The sequence below is a fragment of the Camarhynchus parvulus genome, chromosome 1 (genome assembly GCF_901933205.1).
Source record: "Camarhynchus parvulus chromosome 1, STF_HiC, whole genome shotgun sequence".
NCBI classification, from domain to species: domain Eukaryota; kingdom Metazoa; phylum Chordata; class Aves; order Passeriformes; family Thraupidae; genus Camarhynchus; species Camarhynchus parvulus.
This window is the reverse complement of record NC_044571.1, coordinates 95518135-95541618: the sequence shown is the minus strand read 5'-3', so window position 1 is coordinate 95541618 and position 23484 is coordinate 95518135. Positions and strand designations below refer to the sequence as shown.

Genomic DNA, 23484 nt, shown 5'->3' with positions numbered 1-23484 from the left:
GCAGAATGAGAAAGAGAAAAGACCTTGGCACTGTGCAGGCAGTTTAGCAGTAGCCACTACTGGTGAGTTATCAACTTCTTTAGTCCCCAGTCCAAAGCACAGCACCCCGCCAAACTCGGTACAACCACCAGCAGGTGAGTCTCCAAACTCAGGGAATTCTCCACTGTGAATGAACAGTCTGTCAGACAGAGGTGACAACAGGCTTCATCTTGTGATAGTTGCTACTATACCAAGCAAAGCACAAAACAAGTTGTGTTTTAAATGCAAAGCAAGAAATAGAACAAAAGTACCAGAATGCTTCTGATATGAAAAATACCCACAGTTCAAATTCAAATAATCTGTTACGCTCAATGAAGGGCTGTAAATGTGGCTAGTGGTTCATTTGGAGACAGTTTGCTGGAGTGTCAATAGAAGAAGTGGCTGACACAGTCACCTGGCCACCAAAGGCTACCAGAGCATTCTCTGAGTACGTGACTTGCCAGTCAGCACAACTGCCTTGGGGCTGTGCCCCACACAAACGTGAGGGGTGCACACTGTTTTCTATGCAGGTTTCCTTGCTATTGACTGTCTCTGGGCTTTCACCCACAAAGCCCATTCACCTCTTCCCCACAAGCAAGAGGGAAGGGAAACATGATGATTGAACCCTGTGGGTTCTTTGGTTTTTTTCTTTTTAATTCATGAAAGTCTTCCAAGAAGGCCTGAAAACATAATATGTAGGCAGGTAACAAATGAAGATTAATCTGTTCTGACAGGTCTCTAAGTGCCTACATATATAGATGGGGTGATTTCTGTCTGGCTTTGAACCCAGTGACACACGGTAACAGCTAGGTGTTTACTAAGTAGCCCTAGGGCCAGCCAGACACAAGTTCATGTGGCTTCAAAAATTTCTACCACCGAGTAAACTGAAAAGATGGTTCCTTCAGCCCATGGGAAGCTCTATCTTCCCTGTCAGGAGAAGAGAATAACATCTCCCTGCTTCAGCCAAGCACTGCATAGAAAGTGATATGAAGGTCATGCTATATCGTTGGGGCTGAGTGGATCTGCAGTAGCTGGCACTGAAAAGGTCCTGTCCCCACTTGTACCTCCTCTTACAGGGCATCTTGGCTCCTCCACTGTCCTACTGTCACACTGGTTTGTGTTTACTACCTGTTCAGGGCTATTCTTCTGTTACTTAGGGGAATGAACTCAGCAGAGGAGCAGATGACAGCTCCAGAGGGTGCATCTCAGACAGAGGAGCTCACATTTCAGCCGTGGTAGGGCAGTAGTTCAGTGCAAAGTATAATACATAACTTCCCCCTAGATATGACATTAGTTGTAGCATGAAGAGACCAGCAGGTTTTCTTACTAAAAGCAAATAAGCTGATTAAAGAAATCTGGGCTGATGGCAAGACAAATGCCTGCCACCAGAAATTTCACCTTGGTGAATGTGAACAGCAGCCACCATCCCCTAATAGAAACTACAAAGTCATAGCCACAGTGAGCGAAATGGCTGGATAGGAGGAGCTGGAAGAACTGCCTTCAGACAGGTAAGAGGTCTGAGAGGTCCTAACCTGATCCTCTGCCCCACACCACCCTCACAGGGGACACAGCCTCCAGGATTGATCCCAAATTTGGTGACCTTGGCCTCCCCTCTCTGGCTGCAGAATTTTCATTCTATTTTCCATTCATATGTCCTCTCAGAAAACACCATTTTCAAGAGCTACATGACAATTAAATTCCCAGGATATATTACTTTCCCTATTTCTGATGCTAACAGCCTCATTGAAGTTATAGAAAACATTGTGTGCTTGCATATTAAAAAAAAAAAAAAAAAAAAAGAAGTAGCCAACTTTATTAGGGAAAAACAGCTAAGTGCTCCGGGAAAGAAAATCTATACCATGTAGCTCCAGACACAGGACCTGGTTGGTGTGGGAACAATGGCCAAAAATACTGATTCCCCAGAATCTTATTTTTTGCAACCAATCCCCAAGATCATAACTAACATAACATAACATAACATAACATAACATAACATAACATAACATAACATAACATAACATAACATATTCTTTCATTACCGTAATCCATCACACTAATCTAGCTGTTAGTACCTGGCAGTCTATGCTGCAAAGTATACTTTATTCTGGGAGTTAGCTTTATCCTTTTGTATTCCCGTATGGCAGATATAGAAATAATAATGGTACTGTTAATTAAATGCTAATATGCTCTGGCCTACTAATGTTCTTCTATTAAAATATCCATACTATTAAGTTTACAAACATGCTAAGCTAAGAAGTAAATTAATACAGTTAAAAACATGTTAGTTGCCACCAAGTTAACAGAAAACATCATCACTTCTCTTATATTAGCAATAAGCCGTTGTAAATTTGGTTCTACTGCATCAAAAGCACCTATGCAGGTCTCCCAGGAGGCTAATTAATTTATGTGACAACCTTGTGTATTGTTACTAGTTAAAAGCCTTGACATACATTAGAATAAAGACATATAGGAGCTTTGAACACTGAGGGGTAGAGTGTGTGTTTGGGAGGAGTGTTTTTGTGTTTCCTCTCCTAGCTCTCTAATGCTTAGGGGGAGTTTCCCCTGCAGATGATGAACAGCATCTCACTGAAGGCTTTGGACTCAGTTTGACAGCAAGGACAAACTAAAACAAGATTCCCCACACACTGCCTATAATCCCGTTTGAAGCCTGGTTGTAACTTGATGAGCTATCCCAGGAATAGAATAGAATAGAATAGAATAGAATAGAATAGAATAGAATAGAATAGAATAGAATAGAATAGAATAGAATAGAATAGAATAGAATAGAATATTTTTGTGATTAAAAATAAAAAACATTTTAATATCATGCCCTTCAACAGCTAGAGAAAGCCCCATCAGAGCAGGCTGGACCAGAAACACCTTAAATATTGTCACCCTTGAGCTTCAGTTTGCCATACTTCTAGACAAGTTAATGACATTTATCTGTCTTTATAGAGGTTTTGAGACCATGACCTCATTATGGACAATTCCTAAATAACTTCTTTTTAACATTACGTTGGCATCTAATGGCCCTCTAAAAGGATGCTCAACAGTTTTGTGGGGGAGGAACAGCTGCATATATGAGTATGGGATCCAAGTTTATCTCCATGTATAAGAAGAGCAGAAAGACAATATGGTGAACAGAAAGTCAGTATTAAGTTCAACCAGTTCAATTAAGCTGGAGTTTGAGGGCTGTTCAGGCTAACATAACAAGATCTGTTTAAAATAAAAACTAATGAGGGTAAGCAGCATGAAGAGGCTTTGCTCTCCAGTAAATCAGCCCACAGCATCACTTTCTAAGATGCCTGTACTAAACAGCATCTCCCATACTCAGCAGGGATGAGAGTAGAAGGAAGGTGCTCCTTGCAGCAATAGGCAGCAGCAGCCCTGTCCCTTTCACCTGGGACCTGTCTGTGTGTGCTGTTCACAGGCCACAATGCATTCAGACCAAGCTTTCTTGTTTTACTGACTTCCTAGGTCTAAACAGAGTCCCCAAGGAGCAAGGATAAGAATTCAGGACATAAAAGTTTCATTTCTATGTCTGTAATTGATTGCATTTGGCTCTGGCTGCATTGTTGGGATTGGCTACCTCCATTCCTCTAATGGGAAATACTAACACTAGTGGTGGTTTGAACAGCTCAGATATTAATAGCATCCCTGTTATAGTAATGTCTCCTAACTAGAAATAAGCTTTAAATATGTTGAGATGAGAAGTGAGCACCTTTAGAGGAAAGAAATTCAGTCATTTACTCTAAGCCTATGATTCTATGATTGCCACGGTAGGTCCTGAGCAAGAGAGCGAGGAGTTACCAAGGCTGCAGATAAGCCTGTGTACACAGATCTTCCTACAGCTATCTTCCTACAGCTTCCATAAACTTTAAGAGAAACATAAAAGCTGTTCGTTTTCATGCATGCTACCAAAGGAAACAATATGCAACACCATAAATTTAAGGCTGTCACCAAACAGACAGAGTAACAGACAATTTTGTCAACATGAGTTTTGTGCACAGTATGCTCATGACAGGAAACTATTTTCCTTTTCTACAGGGCTTGCCATCCTGCAAAAAGGGCAGGCAAGAAGACAGCACAAGCCACTAGTAGGAAAACATTCAGAAGCAGCCACTACTCCATACCGTAAAAAATCAATGTATCTATTTTAACTTTGCTGAGCTTGCTCTGCCCACATGAATCTCCAAAATAAAACCACCACAGTTCTACAACTAAGGCTGAGCAGTACAAAACAATGAGATAAAATGGCAGAGGGGGACAAAAATAATATTAACTGTTACCACAGAGGGAAAATCACTGCCTTGGATTGAAGGAAATTCTTCTACTTTCACCTGCATTGTTTGCTCTACCACACAGTGTGTGTTGCTGTGACATTCAAGTGAAGTTATAATGCCATTCCTCAGATGCAGAAATAGATTTGTCTGTGATAATATTGGATTTATAGGGGATATTAGAAAGGTGACCTTTCTCACTAATGAAATTTCTGTTAAAGGACTCAGGTCAAAATGTTACTCTGTTATTGGGCAGCAGTAAATCTTATGCTCCAGTGAGCCAGTGCTCTGCAGACCATCTGGCAGCTTCAATGTTTATGTCTAGGTTCAGAAGAAGTGATGTCCAGAAACTCAGGAGAGTGTTCTACTTTCCTGAGATCTGCAGGGACCAGTTTCCTGGTGAGGGGACCAGCAGTGCTAGAGGGAAGGAGCAGGCAGCCTCAGGCTTTTGGGGGCTGGCAGCAGGCTTTTGGCAGGCTGTCTGAGACGGGCTGGTGACTGCTGTTGCCTAAAATCAAAGACAAAAATTTCCAAACAATATTAAAAGTGCTTATATTAAAAACAGATCTTTAATGAAAGCTTTCAGATGCACAAATACGGCTCTGCACACAATCACAATTGATTTACTACAAATTTTATAAGGTTAATTAATTAGTATATCTAGCAGATACATCCAGTAAGAGACCAGTTGCCCCAGTAACCCACCGTTGGGGTCTGCACCTTGGAGCTGTTCCAGGGACGTCTTTGCCCTTTTTCTTGTTACGTCTTCTAAGTTCTAATGCAAAACAATGTCCTTGTTAGGATTCCTCTTATTGAAAATAAGACAAAACAGAATTTTAGGAATGAGTTAGACAGGGTTAGCTTATTTTTCTAAAATGTGAGAGAAAGGGCAGGAAAAGTACTAGAAGCTGTATAACTATGTATTAACGGTCTACAAAACTACAAGTATGTGAAAAATATATGAAAAGCAAAAATCTTCAGGCATCACTGCTGGGTACTTTCAAACTGAATTTTAAGAAAGGGCATGCCTTGTTATCCTGTCAGCAAAGATGTGAGGTGGATTAAAGCTTTTTTGTTTGCACAAGAATCAACTAAATCCTCTGTTTCTCTAATTTCTTGTCAAGATACAGAAAGGCCAGCAAAATGAACAGGGTTTGTTTCTAGGAGCAGGTTTTGCATTAGTGTCATTATGAGTCAACACTTCATTCTAAGTGTCTTTGTATTACCTCCCACACATAATGTAAATGTAAGGGTAACTCTGCTGCTTCCAGGTCTTTCCAGCATTCAGCCCAAGCATTGTTTTACCAGATCCTCAAATGTGCTGGCGGAGTGCTTGCACCCATGGGTATGCCCAAACATGCCCAGGGCTGCTGAGCACTGGACGTGTTCTTTGTTGGTGTCATTCTTGGTTAAAGGGGGCAAATCCCCTTCCTTATCTTCAGGAAAAGTCACATAAATTTAGGTCTGGCAATATTAGTTTTCCAGGAGAATAGCAAAACCTTTTGATTCAAGGAGGAAAAATCAGTAATTCAGGTTTGGAAGCGCAAGTGGGAAATCAAGGGTCTCTGTGCATGTGCCAGGAATGTTCATCATCTCCTGGCATTCTTAAAAAGACCTTTTCCCCAGATCTGCCATGACAGCTCTGACAGTGGTGTTAAATCAAAGCAGTATTTCTTAAATTCTCCTACCTCAGAAGTGTATTTTGGAACATGGATAATGGTCAGACTCAATTAAAATTTTCAATATTAGGGTATTTTCCAACCTGAATGATTGTATGATTCTGTGAAGATGAGCTACAGCTGAGTCCCCATGCAAATAATAGCTGAAGAAGGTTCTGCTGCTGAAAAGCAAGAGCTTGAGCTGTAGCCAGGTGAATTTGGTAGCTGGAGTGCATGAAAGACCTGCAGTGGAAGGTTCAGCCCTTCCTGAGCAGAGAGAAGGTGAGGTAAACAACACCCAGCCTCGTGTGTGTAAGCTGGAGTGAACTTTGTGGGGGATTTTGCTCTAGGGAACTCTAGAAGGGCTCAGCAGGGGCAGGCGCTGCTGGGACTGTAGAAAGCAGCTACTAATCCTCCCTGGCTGTTTGTTACCAAGTATGGTTTGTTGCCGGATGTCGATGGGGCTGTTGTTAAGCGGGGCAGTAGCACAGCTGAAGGTAAGCCCTGCAGGGGGCTGTGCCAGGGCTCAGTCCTGAGGGCCGAGCTGGCTCCCTTGCACCAGGCCAGCCTGCTCACAGTGCTGGCCTGCCACCGTGAAGGTCAGTGCAATGAGTTTTAGGGAACAGACCTGCAGTTTCTGAGTACTGGGAACTTTTTTTCTTGAGGCTCCTATGCATTCAGTTTCATTCTCTACCTTTTTTCTTGGAGATCTTCTCTTTAGGGCTTCTTACTGCAATTAAAAAGCATTTCTGCTGGGGTCCCAAATATCCACTGAAATAGTACTGGGTTTTGTAAGAAATTTACTTGGCTCTTGAGGTCCTGCTTAAAAGCATAAATCTTTTCATGTTGTGACATGTTTAATTATGTAAATCCTTCTTCCAGAAGCATTGCCATAATGTGAGGTGGATAATGAGGTACCAAATACAATGGCTGGAACAGAGAGATTTTGTTTGTTTGTTTGTTTTTGTGATGGTGGTGGTGGTGGGAAGGGTCATGCATTAATAAGTCATGCTTTTCCATAGCCTTTCAAGGAAGAATATGAAGAGAAGTATTATGTGAAAGTGATTGTTGTGGTATATTTCTGTGTTTTCTGGATGTGAGACACCTGTAGCCCATTGAAAGTAAGTAGAAAAAAGAGAGTGATGCTTTTACATCACCATTGTGATGTGGCTATTCTTTTTTTAATTACCTCTGTCTTTTTCTCTTTCTTTATACTTGGTGTAGGATGAGAATCAAAAACAAAATTACTGTTTACACCCTCTGCATTCTCTAAGATTAATCCATGAATGATTAAACAGTTTTTGTGCTGCTTGCTTTTTAACCGGGAGTTGTGAAATAAAGCAAGTCATAGTACTGTCATGTCACTGAAGCAGGCTTCATGAGTGTACCTCACTCTGACAGAGTATGTTCTCTATTTAAAATGCCTGTCTCTGAGTAATATGATGACTCCCTTAAGAACTACCTTCTGCAGTTGCTCTGTGAATTGCACTCCTACTGGAGTTAAGTACATCCAGGCAAATTGGATTATTAACTGGAGATAAAGGGGCCCAGGGAGCATTTAACTGCAGGAGCAGTGATATTCTTGCCCTTCAGTTCAGTGTAAATGCTGGCTCTTACAAAAGCAGGAGGGATAAAGGAAGGAGGTTTTAGCTCTGAACATTGTCTTCTTCCTTTAAGAGGCTCTGTACTAGCTCTAATGGGATGAATCATAAATCTTAATCTACATCTGGAATGAATCTTTAGTTTTAAACACAATGAATTTCAGAAATTGTTACATTCTTTATAGCGATTTTGAAATGAAAGGGGCATTTTAGCTTTGTGTTTAAGAGAACAACTGTAAAATGATAGTTTAATTGTATTATAGGTATAACAGATGTGATCAAGGCCAGCAGAGAACAGTTAGCATGCTTTAAACTTCAAAACCTTTCAGTGATATTTTTAGAGTATGAGAAGATGCGGGATGGAAGCAGCTGGATTTATTTGTTTGCTGGGTGTGTCATGGTGGTGAGATGTGAGCCCTTACAGAGTGCTGTGTGGTCAGCAAAGCTTGCAGGGAACTGAACTGCAGTGGTCATGGCTGGCCTAGCTGGGGCTGAGGAATATAACACCTTCTAATGGGCAGAGCAAACAAGAGAGGGGTTTTTTGTTGCTGTTGGTTTTCTTCCTACTTCTGAGTACCTTGCTTAACTCTGAAAAGGGGAGCAGATGCAGTCTGATAACAAATAAACCTACCTGCTAACTTGCTGTTTTGTATATGTGGTAGGTCTTCAGGGAAAAAAAATACAAATTAGAAAGAAAAAATTGGAAGAATAAATGGCTTTAAAGCTGTCTTTCCTGTGAACAGACTTGAAATAACCAATGAAATACAGAAAAATATAACCCACAAAGCCCAGGAAAATATAGACAGAATAAAATTCTTCGGAACAAAAGACTACAGGGGAGGGTAACCAGCTATTCCTTTAGAAAAAAGGAGTATCTCCCTCATTTGGGAGAAGACGGAGATGAATGACCTCTACAAATAGAAACATAAACCACTCATATTTAATGTCACCAATACCACCCCTTCTGTCATCAAAGGTCACCAGGGACCTCGAATTTTAGTTGTTCCCTTGGTCAATGTTTGTATAGTCTCAGTTAATTTAAATCTAATTTAAATCTATATAAAGCAAGTGAAGGTGCAAGTCCCGTCACCTTGGCTGGGAACGAGGGAAGGCAGACATTAGTGGGAAGTTGTTCATAGCGGAGACTGGTAATGTACATTGCTTAAAGGGAACTGGCCTTTGCTTTTTTACTTGGCTGTCTTAAAATAAGACTGAATACACAGCAAAATGCACATGCTGTCTCCAGATCCTCTCCTCTGTGCAGGCAGAGCTGCTGTGCTGGGAAAAACTGTTCCTGTCTCCAGCAGGAGCTACTCAAAAACCAAAGAAATGAAAGACAGTGTTCAGACTAAAGTGTTTTTATTCCAATATAGATGAATGTGTATCCATCTAAAGGCAACTAGAACCTCAAAAAGACATTTTATTAAAAATTTGATTTTTAAGAACACTGTTTTACTCCTTGGAGTAACTCCAAAAATAATTGTGTAAATAATATCACTTATGAGCTGGGTGCTTCTAACTACACGTTGTCCTTTGGGATCAAGGATGTGGCTATTGCCATGTGCTCAGTGTTTTACAGAATGAATCATGTTTCCTCCCTTAGGATTCATTACAAAAGCAAAGCACTTCTCAGTGCTTCTCTTATTATTGTGTCTGGGAGTTCTTTATAATCATCATGAGGTGGGCTGCACTGAAAATGCAGGGTATTGTGAAGACCCATTGAAAAATGCAATATCTATAACTAATTTGAAATCATATACATACAGTTATGTGTCATGTCCTCACCTCCCCACGTCCACCCCCAAAGAGAAATTGGAGTTAAATATATTCTTTAAACTATTATGCGAAAGAAATTTGAGAAATTATGAGGCTGAGGCAAGCTCCAAGATTTGATGTCTTGAAAAGGATCCCAACCATGTGATGGGCTCAGTGTGTAATGAATACTGTGGAGGAGAAATATTGACAGCCCTGCATGTCACTTGCAAAACTAAGAGCGGAGACAACATGAGTGTGCACAAAATTCTGAGCTGTGTGAGGAGGGGTCCAGGCTGTCCTTATAGAAGTGTAGATGGTTTTGTCTTGTTTATATTGTTTTGTGGCCCTGGCAGTAAAAAAGGTGGCTCATCCAGCATCTCAGATGATCCTAAGTTAGCTCTCTGCTGCTTTTGACTCATCAGAACACCATAAGGAATCCATCTGGTCTGTTAAAATAAATCCACTACAAGTCTGGACAGGCAAAAGCTAAGTAGGTAGCCAACATGGAAGTGAATCTAGGGAGGTCCCTGTGTCTGAAGGCCAAGAGACACAGACATTTGGCACTATGGTGTTACATGCAGGAAGTGCAGTCTCTGCAGGTTCTGACATTACTGTACACAAAGGATTTACTGTACACAAAGTGTGGGGATCTTATCCCATGCTTTCCAGACGACGAAGGCTACTGAAATTTTGCTGCAGTAGGCTGGTGTGGGTTATGTGACCAGCTGCGCTTACCAGGCACTGTGCTTGTACATGTGTGATCAGCTTGTGTGCTGTGACATTCACCTGAGCCTTAAACAAATATCAGGTGGCTCGCCTGATTTGGCAAATTGCTGATAAGACTGATTTTCCCCAATGATCTTGATTAGCTTCATTTTACCTTTCACAAGGTGATTGGCTCTAACATTGGGAGAGTTGAAGCTTCTTGAAAGAATATGGGATAGAACCTGCCAATGGGATAATACAGTATTTAAATCCCAGGTAAAGCTTTTGTCCAAAAAGCTGGCTCAAGTGGGGCTGCTGTGAGATTTTGACTGATGGAGCTGGATAACATGGTGATGCTGAAGAAAGGCTCACAAGCTCTTTGTGTTGAAGTTGTATGGAGACACAGCAGCTGGAAATGGTATTTCTCTCTGCTGACCTTCCACATGGCAGACACAAAGCATAAAAACAAAACCAAATCCCTTCAGCTCTAGTTCAAACTACACTAAGATTTTAAAATTTTTAAAAGTGATTATACTGTAAAAGAAGCAGACAGGGCTGTAGCTCCCTCCTGTTTATAGTTCCTTAGTTCTTACAATTTCTTCACAGGACAGTGAATGTTTATGGACATTGCCATGTGGGCAGAACATGTCCACATCCAACCCTTGAAGTCCTGCTTCTCTAACCAACATACCAACAGCAATCCCTGTAATGCAGAACCTAGAAGCAGGCAAGGGGAAAAAAGCAGCTTGTGTAGATCACAGTAACAAGTTTTATATTTAGACTTTCACTTGTTTCCATGAGTCCAAATCCTCTTAACTTCTGTCTGTTATTTCCTGACACTCAGCCCAAGGGCTCGAGCAGGTATTCAGCTGGTGATCAAACTCTAACGAAGATTAGAATCCCTGCAGTTGAGATAAAGAAATTGCCTGCTAGTACCCAAAGATGTCAAGGTCAGAGAAGTGGTCAGTGACCTAGGTAGAACAGCAAGAGCATCTCTGGAAAAAAATAATAAAATTTCAACAGGGCAGTTTGATCAATTGGACCCAGTGCAAATCTCGGTCAATTATATTAATGGTTAACAGCCCTCATGAGCTGCTCATCTTGACAGGCTTGTCTGTGCTTCCATGTGGTTTTTATTCTGAAAACCAGATTTTCCTTGTAAATTATCTGGGAATAGCAGAACTATGTTATTCAAATACTAAAAATACTTTTGTGTAAACTTTTCTTTGTCAAATTATGTGGATTAACTTCCTGGTGCCCCTCCCTGTCAAGTAGATTTTTCAGTTCTTGAATTAATCTCTTCAATCTCAGGGCTTCTGGGTACTTTTCTTATCAAAATCTTTAGTGGGTGAGGGATGACAACAACAGTGTCAGTCACTTCTAGGGATGAAATGTTGAGCTGCCCCATAACTCCTGAAGAAAGAAACTGAAACCCCAAACTCACCAGACTCAGTGAAATAGTTTGTTTAATAGTTGAAAGTGCAAATGATCTGTTTATTAGTAGATTAGTTTGAGTTACTTGCTTTGAAAAGAAAGAAAAAGTCTGTATTGCTCCTTAACAGTTTGAAGTTGTATATGCTTGCCATATTCTCCCTGCCTAGATCATAACATGGAAGGACTGATAGAGTAGAAATAAAAGTGTCACAGGTGGCATCAGTGCCCTCCTGAAGTCTTTTAGGTAAAAGTAATAAAGCAGAAAAAACTCTAGGGATTGGATTTTGGTTGGATTTGTTGGAATTTTCCCCCCCAGGCTTCTTTGGTCTATCCTCTTACTTAGAAAGTGCTCAGAATAATAAAAATAATCAAAACATGAAAGGAAATGGCATGGGTAGGTTTTTGAAAGAGAGAGGGAAGACAAGGAGTTAAACTTCCAGTGCTGGTCTTCTATCAGGGTATCCCAGATCTTCTCTGCCTAATTGCAAGGAAAATGCAACAGTGGAAAGGCAGAACCAGTAGATTACATTAGCATTTTGCAGAGGCATTTGTTTGTGGCAAACACTGAGGCTAGGCTGGCATGGGGCTTTGGGTTTCCTGGGGAGATAAGCATGAGTAAGATGTTTGTGGTTTGCTTGCACTAAACATTAGAGTCACATCAGCTGGCATCTGTTGTGTCAACAGATATGACTGCTAAGAAAGTGAGAGAAGGGATGTTTTCCTCTTTGCTTTCCATGTGCCACACAGGGTTTGGTGATAGAGAACAGGGTATCCATTAACTATAAAAATTTCTGGAGGTCTTAGCCTCATGGACCAGTGCTTTTGTACAGTGCCTACAAGCTGAAGCCATGACCTTATAAATCTTATCTCTGTTCTAATTTTAACCAATTAAGGGCCAGGTCACCAACTGAAGTGTGATTTGCAGGGACAGGCACAGAGACTTTCACCAGTAAAAGTGCTTTGACTTGGCTTGTCAGACTCTGCTCAGGCCTGACTTATCCAAGCATACATCACTGAGCATTATGAAAGATGGGAATTTGCACATCAGGAAATCACCTGAAAAGCTACAAATGTGGCTTTTGCTTGACTGAAGAGCTGCCCTAACTTGGCCTCTGTAGAGGCTGTTACCATTGGTTTCAGTGCTACTTCAGCTGGGTCAATCTTGTTATTGCAGAAACTTTATTTTTTATAGTATTTATTTTATTTGAAACACAGCAGGTTTCATACCACTGTGATTGTCCTAATAAGTCATATTTAATCCAGCAGTATTACTCCATGTATGCTGTGTCAGTATTGCTTGACTTTTTACTTGCCCTGCTGCACATAGCAATTTCACATAAGCAAGACAGAAATGGAGAGTAAAATTAGCTAGTGGCACCAATGAGCACTGAATAGTGCAAGACCATTAACTGATGAAATAGCAGGGTTTGCTGGCCTTAAAATGGCACAGACTGATGAATGGATGTTGTGTCTAAAAGATGTGCTCACTTAGCATTTTAAATTTAATTTAAATTGATGTGATGCAAATTACTAAGCTATTCTCAGTCCGTTGTTGAGATGAAATAGCTCTATTAGAGCTGCTATGCGAGATGGTCAGCTGCTTCTATTCAGGTGATGTGCTCTGCCAATGGCAGTTATGTATGTATGTATTGTTTCAGGATCCTTGAAGGCAGCTCAACTGCCTGTAATTTGCAAAGTGATTTTGTCTGTTGGAAAATGTTTTGTTACATCAGAGACCACTAGTGCATAGTTAAGCATTGTCAGCAATCAGAAATTGAGTAAGAGGTCAAGGAGAAGAAAAATAAATACAAGCACTGTGATTCCAAGTTGCATTTCTAGACGACAAAGACCTGGAGAGCAAGCAACATGGTACTCATTCAGTGGAGGAGGGGAAAAGGGGTTCAAAGTTGATACTGAAATATGTGTTACTAGACAGTTATTAATAATTTAGTATTTAGTAATCAATTGTCACCCACTTTCATACTTTGATAAAAGCATCACTTCATCTTGCTCGCAATTTCAGCTTTCAAACAACTGAAATAGCATCTATTGTGCTGGTTCTGTTTTCAAGAGTGGAAGGGATGTAGTCAAAATGTTAATGACTTGCCTGTGTGTATGCAGATCTTCGCATACTACTAATACCACAGTAGTTATTAGTACATGTTTAATGAAGGTATAGGTATTTTACTTTCTCTGTGTTCAAAATGAAGCTGAATAACAAATTCAGCTGGCTTATTAGGAAGGACAGCCAAAACCTTTCCTTCCTCTGTTAGAAGTAATCTCGGCTGTAATTTGAAGAAATTGGAGTGACAAAGTATGGAATCAGACAGTGTGATTGTGTACCAATGAAAATTGATTCATTTAAGGATGTTCATGAATGCCTCCTGAAAGGTTGCTATAAATTGCCTCTTAAACCCCTGTTTAGTTTTCACAGACATGTTAAAATCTGTGCTTTACCTGAGTTTTGCTTAAAGAAAAACAGATATGAGCAGCATGCAAGGGAATTCTTATAGGTAATAGAACCAGGTTGTAGTAGAATTAACTTTGCTTTGTGCAGGGACTTTCCTCCATGATTTCATGTAGCTGATTAGACATTTCTGGTAAGCAATGGAAGATCCTGCAATAAAAGCAAACTCTGTCACTTCAGATGTATAGTTTGGAAAAAATGTCATGCTGAGATAAGTAGCTCTGTGGAGCTCCCTGCTGTGTTAGTGGGCTGATGCTGTCAGGCTGGTTCTGGGCTCCCATCAGTTAAAGGAGCAAGAAGGCCTCTGAGCTGAGCATGAAGGCAGCTTTGGCCAGAAGGGAAACATTTCTATTACACAGAGATGATTTTGTAGAAGATAGGTTTGGTAAGATAATTGCCTCTTTTCTGTCTGTACTCAGTAGTGAAAGTGTGATTCATCTTCTCTGTCACCATCACGTATAGACTCAGTCTAGAAAACAAACTTGGATTTACGTGCCTAACTTGTAGACAGTCTAAGACTTTTTGTCCTAGAAGGCCGAATTGCTGGTATCCCAGCTTCCTCCAGGATGCGTCTGTGTAATACAGACAGACATCTCTACTGTGGCTTGAGGCTGTTGTGTGGATCTTCTGTAATCTTTCCCTTAATCAGGGACTCAGTGGGCTGAGGGGTATAGCAGAGAAGTTGAGGGAGTGTTCTCAGCCAGGTATGAGAAACAGGACACAATCAATGTGTGCATGATCATTATTAGGTTCATTGCTAGTACAGTATACAAATATTGCCCATGCAGCATATAAATAAAAGTTTTATGATCTATTACAATATCGAAAGGGTTATAAATATAAGAAGATTTGTCTAGAAATGTGTAAGTTTACAGTCTTTGGCCCTGCAGAATTCTCAATTATAAAGCTAGAAAGCACCTATGTAGCTAATTCAAGATTGTATCTCTGTATTTATCAGGATATTAGCACTTTTAATCACTCATCCAAAACTGAGTGTTCCCTGTCTTCCCTATTAAAGGAATCCACCCTGAAGTGCTGGCAGCCTCAGGAGAGCTTGTCCTCAGAACAACTGTCCTCTTGGGTTGGTAGATGGTGTCAGGGAGGGGAGCAGAATGGTCCTTCTGTTATCCAGGAGGAGTTAGTCAGAGAACTGCTGAGTTGTTTGGATATTCATAAATCTATGGGACCAGATAGGATCCATCCCAGGGTGATGGGGGAGCTGGCAGATGAGCTTGTGAGCCATCACCGCTCTCCATCATTTACCAACAGTCCTGGCTCACTTGTAAGGTTCCAGATGACTGGAAGCTGGCCAATCTGATGTCCATTCACAAAAAGGGTGGGAAGGAGAATCCTGGTAATTATTGACCAGTCAGCCTGACCTCAGTACTTGCTAAGGTTATGGAACAGTTTGTGCTGAGTGTCATCATGCAGGATGGCCAGGATATCAGACCCAATCAACATGGGTTTAGGAGGGGTAGGTCATGTTTGACCAACCTGATCTCCTTTTTATGACCAGAGCACCTGCCTGGTGGGTGCAGGAAAGGCTGTGGATGATGTCTATTTGGACTTCAGCAAGGCCTTTGACACTGTCTCCCACAACACACTCCTGGAAAAGCTAGCAGCCCATGGCTTGGACAGGAGCACTCTTTGATGGATTAGGAACTGGCTGGATGGCCGGGCCCAGAGAGTGATGGTGAATGGTGCTGACTGGTGGCCAGTCAGCAGTGGTGTCCCCCAGGAGTCTGCGCTGGGGCCAGATCTGTTCAATATCTTTATTGATGACGTGGATGAAGGTGTTGAGCCTTTCATTAGTAGATTTGCAGATGACACTAAGCTGGGAGTGTATGTCAATCTTTTGGAAGTAGGAGACTTGGAATGGTTGGATGGATGGGCAGAGTCCAATAAGATGAAGCTTAAGAAGTCCAAGTGCTGAGTCCTGCATTTTAGCCACAATAACCCCCTGCAGTGTTATAAGCTAGGGATGGCATGGCTGGACACTGTCCAGGCAGAAAGGGACCTGGGGGTACTGGAGAACATGAACGTGAGCCAGCAGTGTGTCCTGGTGGCCAAGAAGCCCAAAGGCATCCTGGCCTGTATCAGGAATGGCGTGGCCAGCAGGAGCAGGGAGGTCATCCTTCCCCTGGACTTGGCACTGGTGGGGCCACACCTTGAGTGCTGTGCCCAGTTCTGGCCCCTCAGTTTGGGAAGGACGCTTGAGCGCATCCAGAGGAGTATGGAGGGGCTTGACAGCTGGCCTGCAAGCAAAGCTGAGTTAATAGAAGAAATAACAATTGATGATTTTCGAGTGTATCCATAGCAAGGAAGATAAGGCCCTCAGCATGGAAACAGATTAGAAAAGATACATGAAAATTTTTGTAAGCTAGACTATGTGCATAAGTAGATGTGTATATGTGTCTTATTAAATTTCTGTAAAATTTTCACCAATTATATTGACACTAATTGCTTTGCATCAATGAATATAAGAAGTTATTGTGGTGTAGTTAATGGCTTAAGATCATGCTTTGATACGAGTATATAAGCTGGAGAACACGCAGAATAAAAAACTTTATTCTTCTTGGGCCCTGATCACGTGTGTATGTCACATCTGACCTAACGGTGACAGAGGAGGGCAACAAGGCTGGTGAGGGGCTTGGAACACAAGTCCTGTGAGGAACAACTGAGGGAGCTGGCGTTGTTTAGCCTGGAGAAAAGGAGACTCAGAAGTGACCTTATCACTCTCTACAACTTCCTGAAAGATGGGCGTATTCAAGTGGAGGTTGGTCTCTCTCTCCAGGCAACAACTGACAGAATGAGAGGACACAGTCCTCAGCTGTGTCAAGGGAAATATAGGTTGGATATCAGGAAAAAGTTTTTTACAGAAAGAGTGATAAAGTACTGCAATGGTCTGCTCAGGGAGGTGGTGGAGTCACCATCCCTGGATGTTTAAAATAAGAGTGGATGCGGCACTCAGTGCCACAGTTTAGTTGAGGTCTTGGGGCATGGGCTGGACTCAGTGATCTTGAAGGTCTCTTCCAATCTAGTGATTCTGTGTCTGTGTGTGACATCAGTTTGCCCAGATCGCCTGGTCTCCAGTGGTATTTCATATACCCTTTTGCAAGCCAGCACGCACCAATGTCAATCCAAACATCCCAGCTCCCCCATCTCTGGAATGCATTCATTACATGAACATCCAGACTATTCCTCGTTCTCATCTGAGCACAAACCACATTGCCCATCAGAGTGGAAAGGGAGAGAGGTGTCTGTGTGTGTAGGGGGAGGATGCACCAAAGATCCAATTATCTTTTCTTCACTTTTTTTTTCCCCCCCATCATAGGAGGTCACAGATTAGAATGTCAAACTGCCCTGGTTGTGAGAGGGTCTTGATAAGATGGGAAAAAGAAAGGCTGCCAAACAGATGTGCATGAGGAAGTTATTCCCCTAAGTGAGAATGATGTGAGTAAAAATAAGTGTTTTGGTCAGTGTGTGAATGATCTGAGAAGTCTGTTGAAGTTTAATTTTTTAGTCTTCAGACTTCTTTTTTTATATAGGGAATATGCAATTAATTAAACAGAAGCAAACAACAGTGCTCCCTTTTGTAAGATGGTTTTATTTCTAATGTGTTTCATGTTTCATTTCAGTTTGTCAGTCTCTTTATATTGAATGCATTCTGTTTCAAAGTAAAGATATCATGAACAAAATTCAAACACATGCTTTTTAAAAGGAGAGGAGGTGAAAGTATGTACTACGTAATGCAACAATGTCGTGGTTTAGCCATGGCTATCAGCCAAACTCCCACCCAGCTGCTCAGGCCCTACCTCCTTTCCTCAGCAGGATCAGGGGAGAAAATGGGAGGAACAGGAAGGAGGGAAAATGTTTTCTGATGAAGACAGGGAGATTATTTGTCAAATACTGTCACAGGCAAAATAAACTCAGTTTGGGGAAAATTTACTTAATTTATTGCACATTCAAATAGAAATTGAAGTATTAATGAGGGTAGTGAGAAAATAGAAGGCAAACATTAAAACAACATTGTGCCTCCCTGCTTTCCAGGCCCACTTCTTAGCTTGCTGCTCTTCTACTTACCCACACCCTTTCATCTCCCAAACCATATGTAGTGCAGGGGGATGGGGACTTCCTGGTCAATGCTCTTTCAATCTATGGACTAGCTTCTGAAATAGCACTTACAGCATAGTAACTCCCTGTGCATGGGGGAGTGGGAGACTTTGGGGAGTTACATGAACACTTTGAGACCAGAGTAGCCCCTAAAAGTTAAGCATAATTAAATAAAAATAAAAGCAAACAAACAAAAAATAGGGACTTTGAAGCAATTAAATATAGTAATATGGCATACATGGATACACTTTCCTATGCTGCTAAGCTTTAATACAGCCCAGAGCTTAATAAGTACATCTTTTCTATTGTAGTGCTTTTTTTAATACATCTTCAAAGATAAATTAATAGAGGGGTTGTTTTTAAAATACTAATTGTATATCTCCTGTACAATTTCTGCGGTTGACTCAAGGAAGGCATTGAGATTGTTAATCACTTAAAAGGAAAGACAGCTCTATACTTAGCATCCACTGAGGAAAGTACTGGGTTACATCCTCTATAAATATTTAATTGACAAAGAAAATAGGATGGAACTGTTATAATACAAGTGACTTCCTGCATCTGATTACAAAAAGAATTCTCAGTTTGAAGCCTGATCTATTTTAATACTATGAAGTAAGTTGCCTGGAGCAGTTTATTTTTCAGTTATAATAAAAGAAGCAAATTTGAGTGTTCAACAGTGTACATTACAAAATTTTATAAGATAGTCCAAAAGCTCATCTTGATTTGCTGTTGTTATCTGCGATTTTCAACACGATTACTTAGGGTGCTTACATTTATTTTCGTTATTTTAGCATGTTTTTGCTCTCACTTTTACATTTTGCTTGCTGCTTTTCTTGTTCATGTAAGTAATGTTTTGACATTTTCACAGAATCACAGAATATGCTCAATTGGGAAGGACCCATGAGGATCAGTAATGTATAGATTTTAGCACTGCAGTTTTGTACTTTTTTATTTCAGCTTTATAAAGATCATGAAAAGCCTGAAGTTACATGATAGCAGTCTTCTAACATTTGCAAAGGTGTAGTAGGGCAGATGAGATTACAATTGGATATTCATTGAAGTAAATTGATGCCTCTTTTGGTCCTGGACCTTGCAATTAGCTGTCTTCAGCTTCACAAGCAGAAAGGGTGCCTGAGGAAAGGTGCAAGGCTCTTTCTCAGCTTGGACAAGTCATAAAATTAATTCTGCTGAAATGGATGAAAAAAATGATCCCCCAACAGCTAAACCTGAAGATGAAGTAAATGAAGTAGGTGACTTAAACATTCTTGATTTTCTATACTTCTTGACATTATTAGATATCTTGTGATATAATTCTCAAGTGTTAAATTTAATATGATGGTTAGATTTGGTATAATTTTCTGGTTTATTGCTCAGTCTGAAAATGTCAACATGTGTTTATCCCTGGATTGCTAATGTTATATATATTCAGACAATTGAAATAATGGACATGTCAATGTGACAACATAAAAGCTTATATTGGTGTCATGCAGCATGTTTTTCAAAAGAAGTTAACTTCTAGGCAAGAAAGGCAACATTAAAGGAGGCAAAGTGTTTTGCTTTTCCCAGAGAAGATAGAGAAGGGGATTGTTGTATGAATGTTGTATGAAAAAGATGTAATTAAATAATTTGGTGTATGGTGATAGTCAAATTGCAATGTTAGCTGGAAAGCAGTTCTAGAATACAAGAACTAAGTTGCAGTAGAGGAAAGCTGGATTGAGAATTATGGTCCTTACTGAGGGAAGGGCGCAGCTTAACTTTGCTGTTGCTTTCCTTACTGTAAAAGGTTTATGGTAAATTAATAAAACCTATGAAAATATTGATAATGTAGCACACAGCTGTCAATATTCCTATGAATCCCATGTTAGAGAGAACTTTGTCATGGAAAGCTTGATACATGAATTGCTTTTTTTAAAAAACATAAGATGAGGATTACAGTAGATGAAATGAAGACATCAGTTGTTTCAAGTGCCCACTTATATATCCAGTGATGTCAGTTTTAAGTAATTTTTAACAAAACTTGACAGGATTTAGTTTTTAATAATAAATCTGTCTGTTTAGGTCTAGAGCCACAAAAAGGAGTTACATGGGAAAACGTTAATATAAAATATTATTGTGAGAATCTTGATGAAAGTGAAAGAAATGAAATTTCATTTATTGAAATTTCATTTCTTGAAATTTCAGAAGTCAGAACTCAGCATTCATTGAACTGCCTCAAGCTGGCCTACTGAACACAGTATAAAGTAACTTTGTGACAATCCAGAGCTTTAAACAAACGTTCATTTTCATCCTTAAAGAGACTCAATAAAGTTTGTAAAAAATAAAGAAGATGGGTAAATCAAGTGGAGAGCACACAAAACAAGAGCAGTTCATTACCTACACAGAAGACACGAATGTGAAATGTTCCAATTCTGTGTTTAAAGATTTTGTTTGAGGAAACTAGAGGGTCATACTTAGTTTTTTAACTCTTCTTGTTATTAATTATTACCATGTTTTCTTCTCCTTTTAGAACATCCTCCACTCTGAGATCAAAGATTGCTATCTGTTGCATTTGACTATGGGACCAGCAGGATAGTTGTGGGGATTGTTTCTTATGCTTCCTCTGAGGATACACAGAGGTCTCTTCTTGGTTGTATTACTAGTGCATAATATCAGAGAAATGTATCAAAAATATGTTGGTGAAGACTTCTACAAGTTTTTAATTTTTTTAAGAACAGGGCTAACATCAAACCAAAGACAGATTTCTTGGAACATTGATCCTCTGAGGTTTGAATAACTCCAGGCATGGGAGTTCCCTGACCTCTCTGGGCATGGCCCAGGTGCATGGCCTTTGTGGTGAAATACATTCTTCCCTCTCCCACAGTGCAGCTAGAATGTCCCCTGCTGCTGTGTTGTGGCTCTCTCTTCATTGTGCACCTGTGATGAAAGTGTGGCTCTGCCTTCTCCATAGCCCACTTTAGAAAGGGAAATCTAGAATTAGATTTACTCACACTGTCTTTGCCTTCTTGTCTCCTGCTGAACAACCCTAAGGCTCTCAGCTTTTTTCTGTACATCATATCCTCCAGCTCCCTACCTCTGTTATCTTCCCCTGGAATCACCCTGGATAATCAACATCTCTCTTATCCTGATTGGCCCAAAACACAGATGGGCATCTCCTACTGTTGAGCAAAAGGAAAGAAGCATTTATTGTAGGTTATTTCACAACCCCTTTTGCAAATTGCTGGCAGTTGTGCTTGTCATTTCCTGTGTGTCAAGCTGCATCAGCACAGAGTTTTTGTAGCCACTGTATTAAATTTGGCATCCCACACTGAAAACTGAAGACTGAAATTCTCAACTGGTTGTTTCCTGACTTTCATGGTCTTCTTTCTGATCAAGTGTAATATAATTAGTATGGATGAAAAATTACAGTTGTGTCCAAACATTTTAGTCAACAACAGATCACACACTCTTTGCAGGGTACCTTCTGAGAGGCTTCAAACAATGCAATGCTGGTAAATAGGTGAGCATCTTGTTGCATACTTTCTCCTCATCATCTACCTGCTGTAGCTCTGCAGAGGCCTATTGAGCACAGGGAACAGCTAGATATGCCAAAGACAGGGGCAGTGTGTATCTTCTAGAGTGAGTGTATTTTTGTGTAAGCAGAGAAGGAGATAGGTGATAAGACAGCAGTTTGTCCCTCAGAGTGAGGCTGTCAGCATCTTGAGCAAATCATAGACCAGTTATGGTCATAGACCGGGTCATTGTCAGAGCTTTTTGATTTGCACTGCTTAGAAATTATGTACCACTTAGAGAGGCCTCTGAGTGGCATAAATTCAGCTGTGAGGCAAGGGAGACACACTTTGAAGATGCCGTTAAAATGAATCTAGCTGTTCCAAAACCAAGGGAAAAAGCCTATTAGTTTTGGTCTTCATCTTGATGAAGTTCAGTTTAATCTTCATATATATGAGCTCCTGAGCCACGTCATTTTGTCTAAGACTGTTTTGTGCTTTATAAAAGACTATGCACTGAAACCCTTGCTGCTGATTGCTGACTGGTATTTGTCAACACCTCCAGTCATGGACAAGCCACAGCTACCTAAAGCCACTCCTTGAGAGCTTCCCTCTCACTGGCATCAACATGTTTTTAGAGTATTTTTCGTGAATGTTCCTTGTTTATATAGCAATATTATCTAACTTATGCTATAATTTTTCTGTAAGGAGGAAATGCGTGGTGGGTTTTGGTTTGTTGGGGTTTTGTTGTGGGGGTTTTGGTTTTTGATTTTTCTTGTAATTTTATTCTGGTGCAGCTGGGTGTAACAGCCAAGACAGTATTCATATCTAGTACACGTGGTCAGTAATACTCTGAGTGCTCCAGGAATTTGCCAGCTAAACTCTGAAGAGATAAGACAATGAATTGACTTGAGAAATGTGATTTAACTCTAGCTGATCTCACAACAAACCATTTGACTGTGACAGGAGATACCCTAAAGACAGACTTTTATGAAGTGCAAGAGACTTTTCAGGCAGCTCTTGCTGTGCCTACAGCAACTGATAAACATTTTTTGTCTGCTTAAATGTGTTGATTATCTTTTGCAGAAGAAAATGCCTGAGGCATGGTGGTGGTGTCTGATACAAATGGGCTTTCCAGATCAGACAAGATGTAGATACCTTATAGGAAGCGGAAACTACTCCTGCAAATGTAGAAATGGTCATGTATTCTTTTGTACCTAGATGAGATGATCAGGACATATTTTGGATCCAGCTTAGAAAATTTGAGACTGTAGTTCAAAATAAACTGTCAAGCATTTGGATATCCAGGTGATGATTTTGTGCAGGTCCCATCTCAGCAAGACTGTGCTGTGCTCTCCTATTCACTGGAGGTAACTTCTCAGAGGGAGCCAGATATGCAGGAAGAGTCTGTCCATAGCCACTGCTCCACAGCCTGAAGGAAGTGGAGACTTTTCGCTGAGGAACAAATTGGTTGAGACTTGTTGATCAGTAAATTCCCGCTAGATACATTCCACAATTTCTCTTGTCTTTCACCTTATTTTAGGCAGCCAACATTTCAGTCCAAATGGTATCTGCAGAAGACAAGTTGGCAAAGAGGATTCTGGCAAGGAAAAAGCATGACAAATTGAAGAAAAAAGATAAGTTGCTATGGAATTTTCAAAACAAAATAATTCTCTTTACCCTCATTCTATTCATTTTAGGAGTTGTAACATGGACATTACTGTGGCTCTTCATTGGTGAGTTGCTGAAAGTTCATGCAACTCCATATATCATTATTACCAATAGTACTTTCAGATGACTTTAGGATCTCAGTTGTCCTGAAGGCTGTTTCTAAAGTAAACGTGGAAATTTTAAAATGGGGTGTGAAAAACTTTTATCTTTGCTAAGACTTAAAAGTAATAGGAACAGCTGGCTTTAGGGAGTGTGACTTTATTTCAGGAGTATGAAAACTGTTTTAATGTGTGAGCT

The 23484-nt window shown here is 40.5% G+C and overlaps 1 protein-coding gene across 1 annotated transcript in view; it reads left to right on the top strand.

Moving 5' to 3' along the window:
* TMPRSS7 (transmembrane serine protease 7) overlaps nt 1-23484 on the top strand; it is a 52550-nt gene that overhangs the window by 1152 nt on the left and 27914 nt on the right. Inside the window, exon 2 of the mRNA XM_030950757.1 lies at nt 23060-23252. Within this exon, the coding sequence (XP_030806617.1) occupies nt 23081-23252 (172 nt within the window). The 5' untranslated portion in view covers nt 23060-23080. The remainder of the gene's footprint in view (nt 1-23059; nt 23253-23484) is intronic.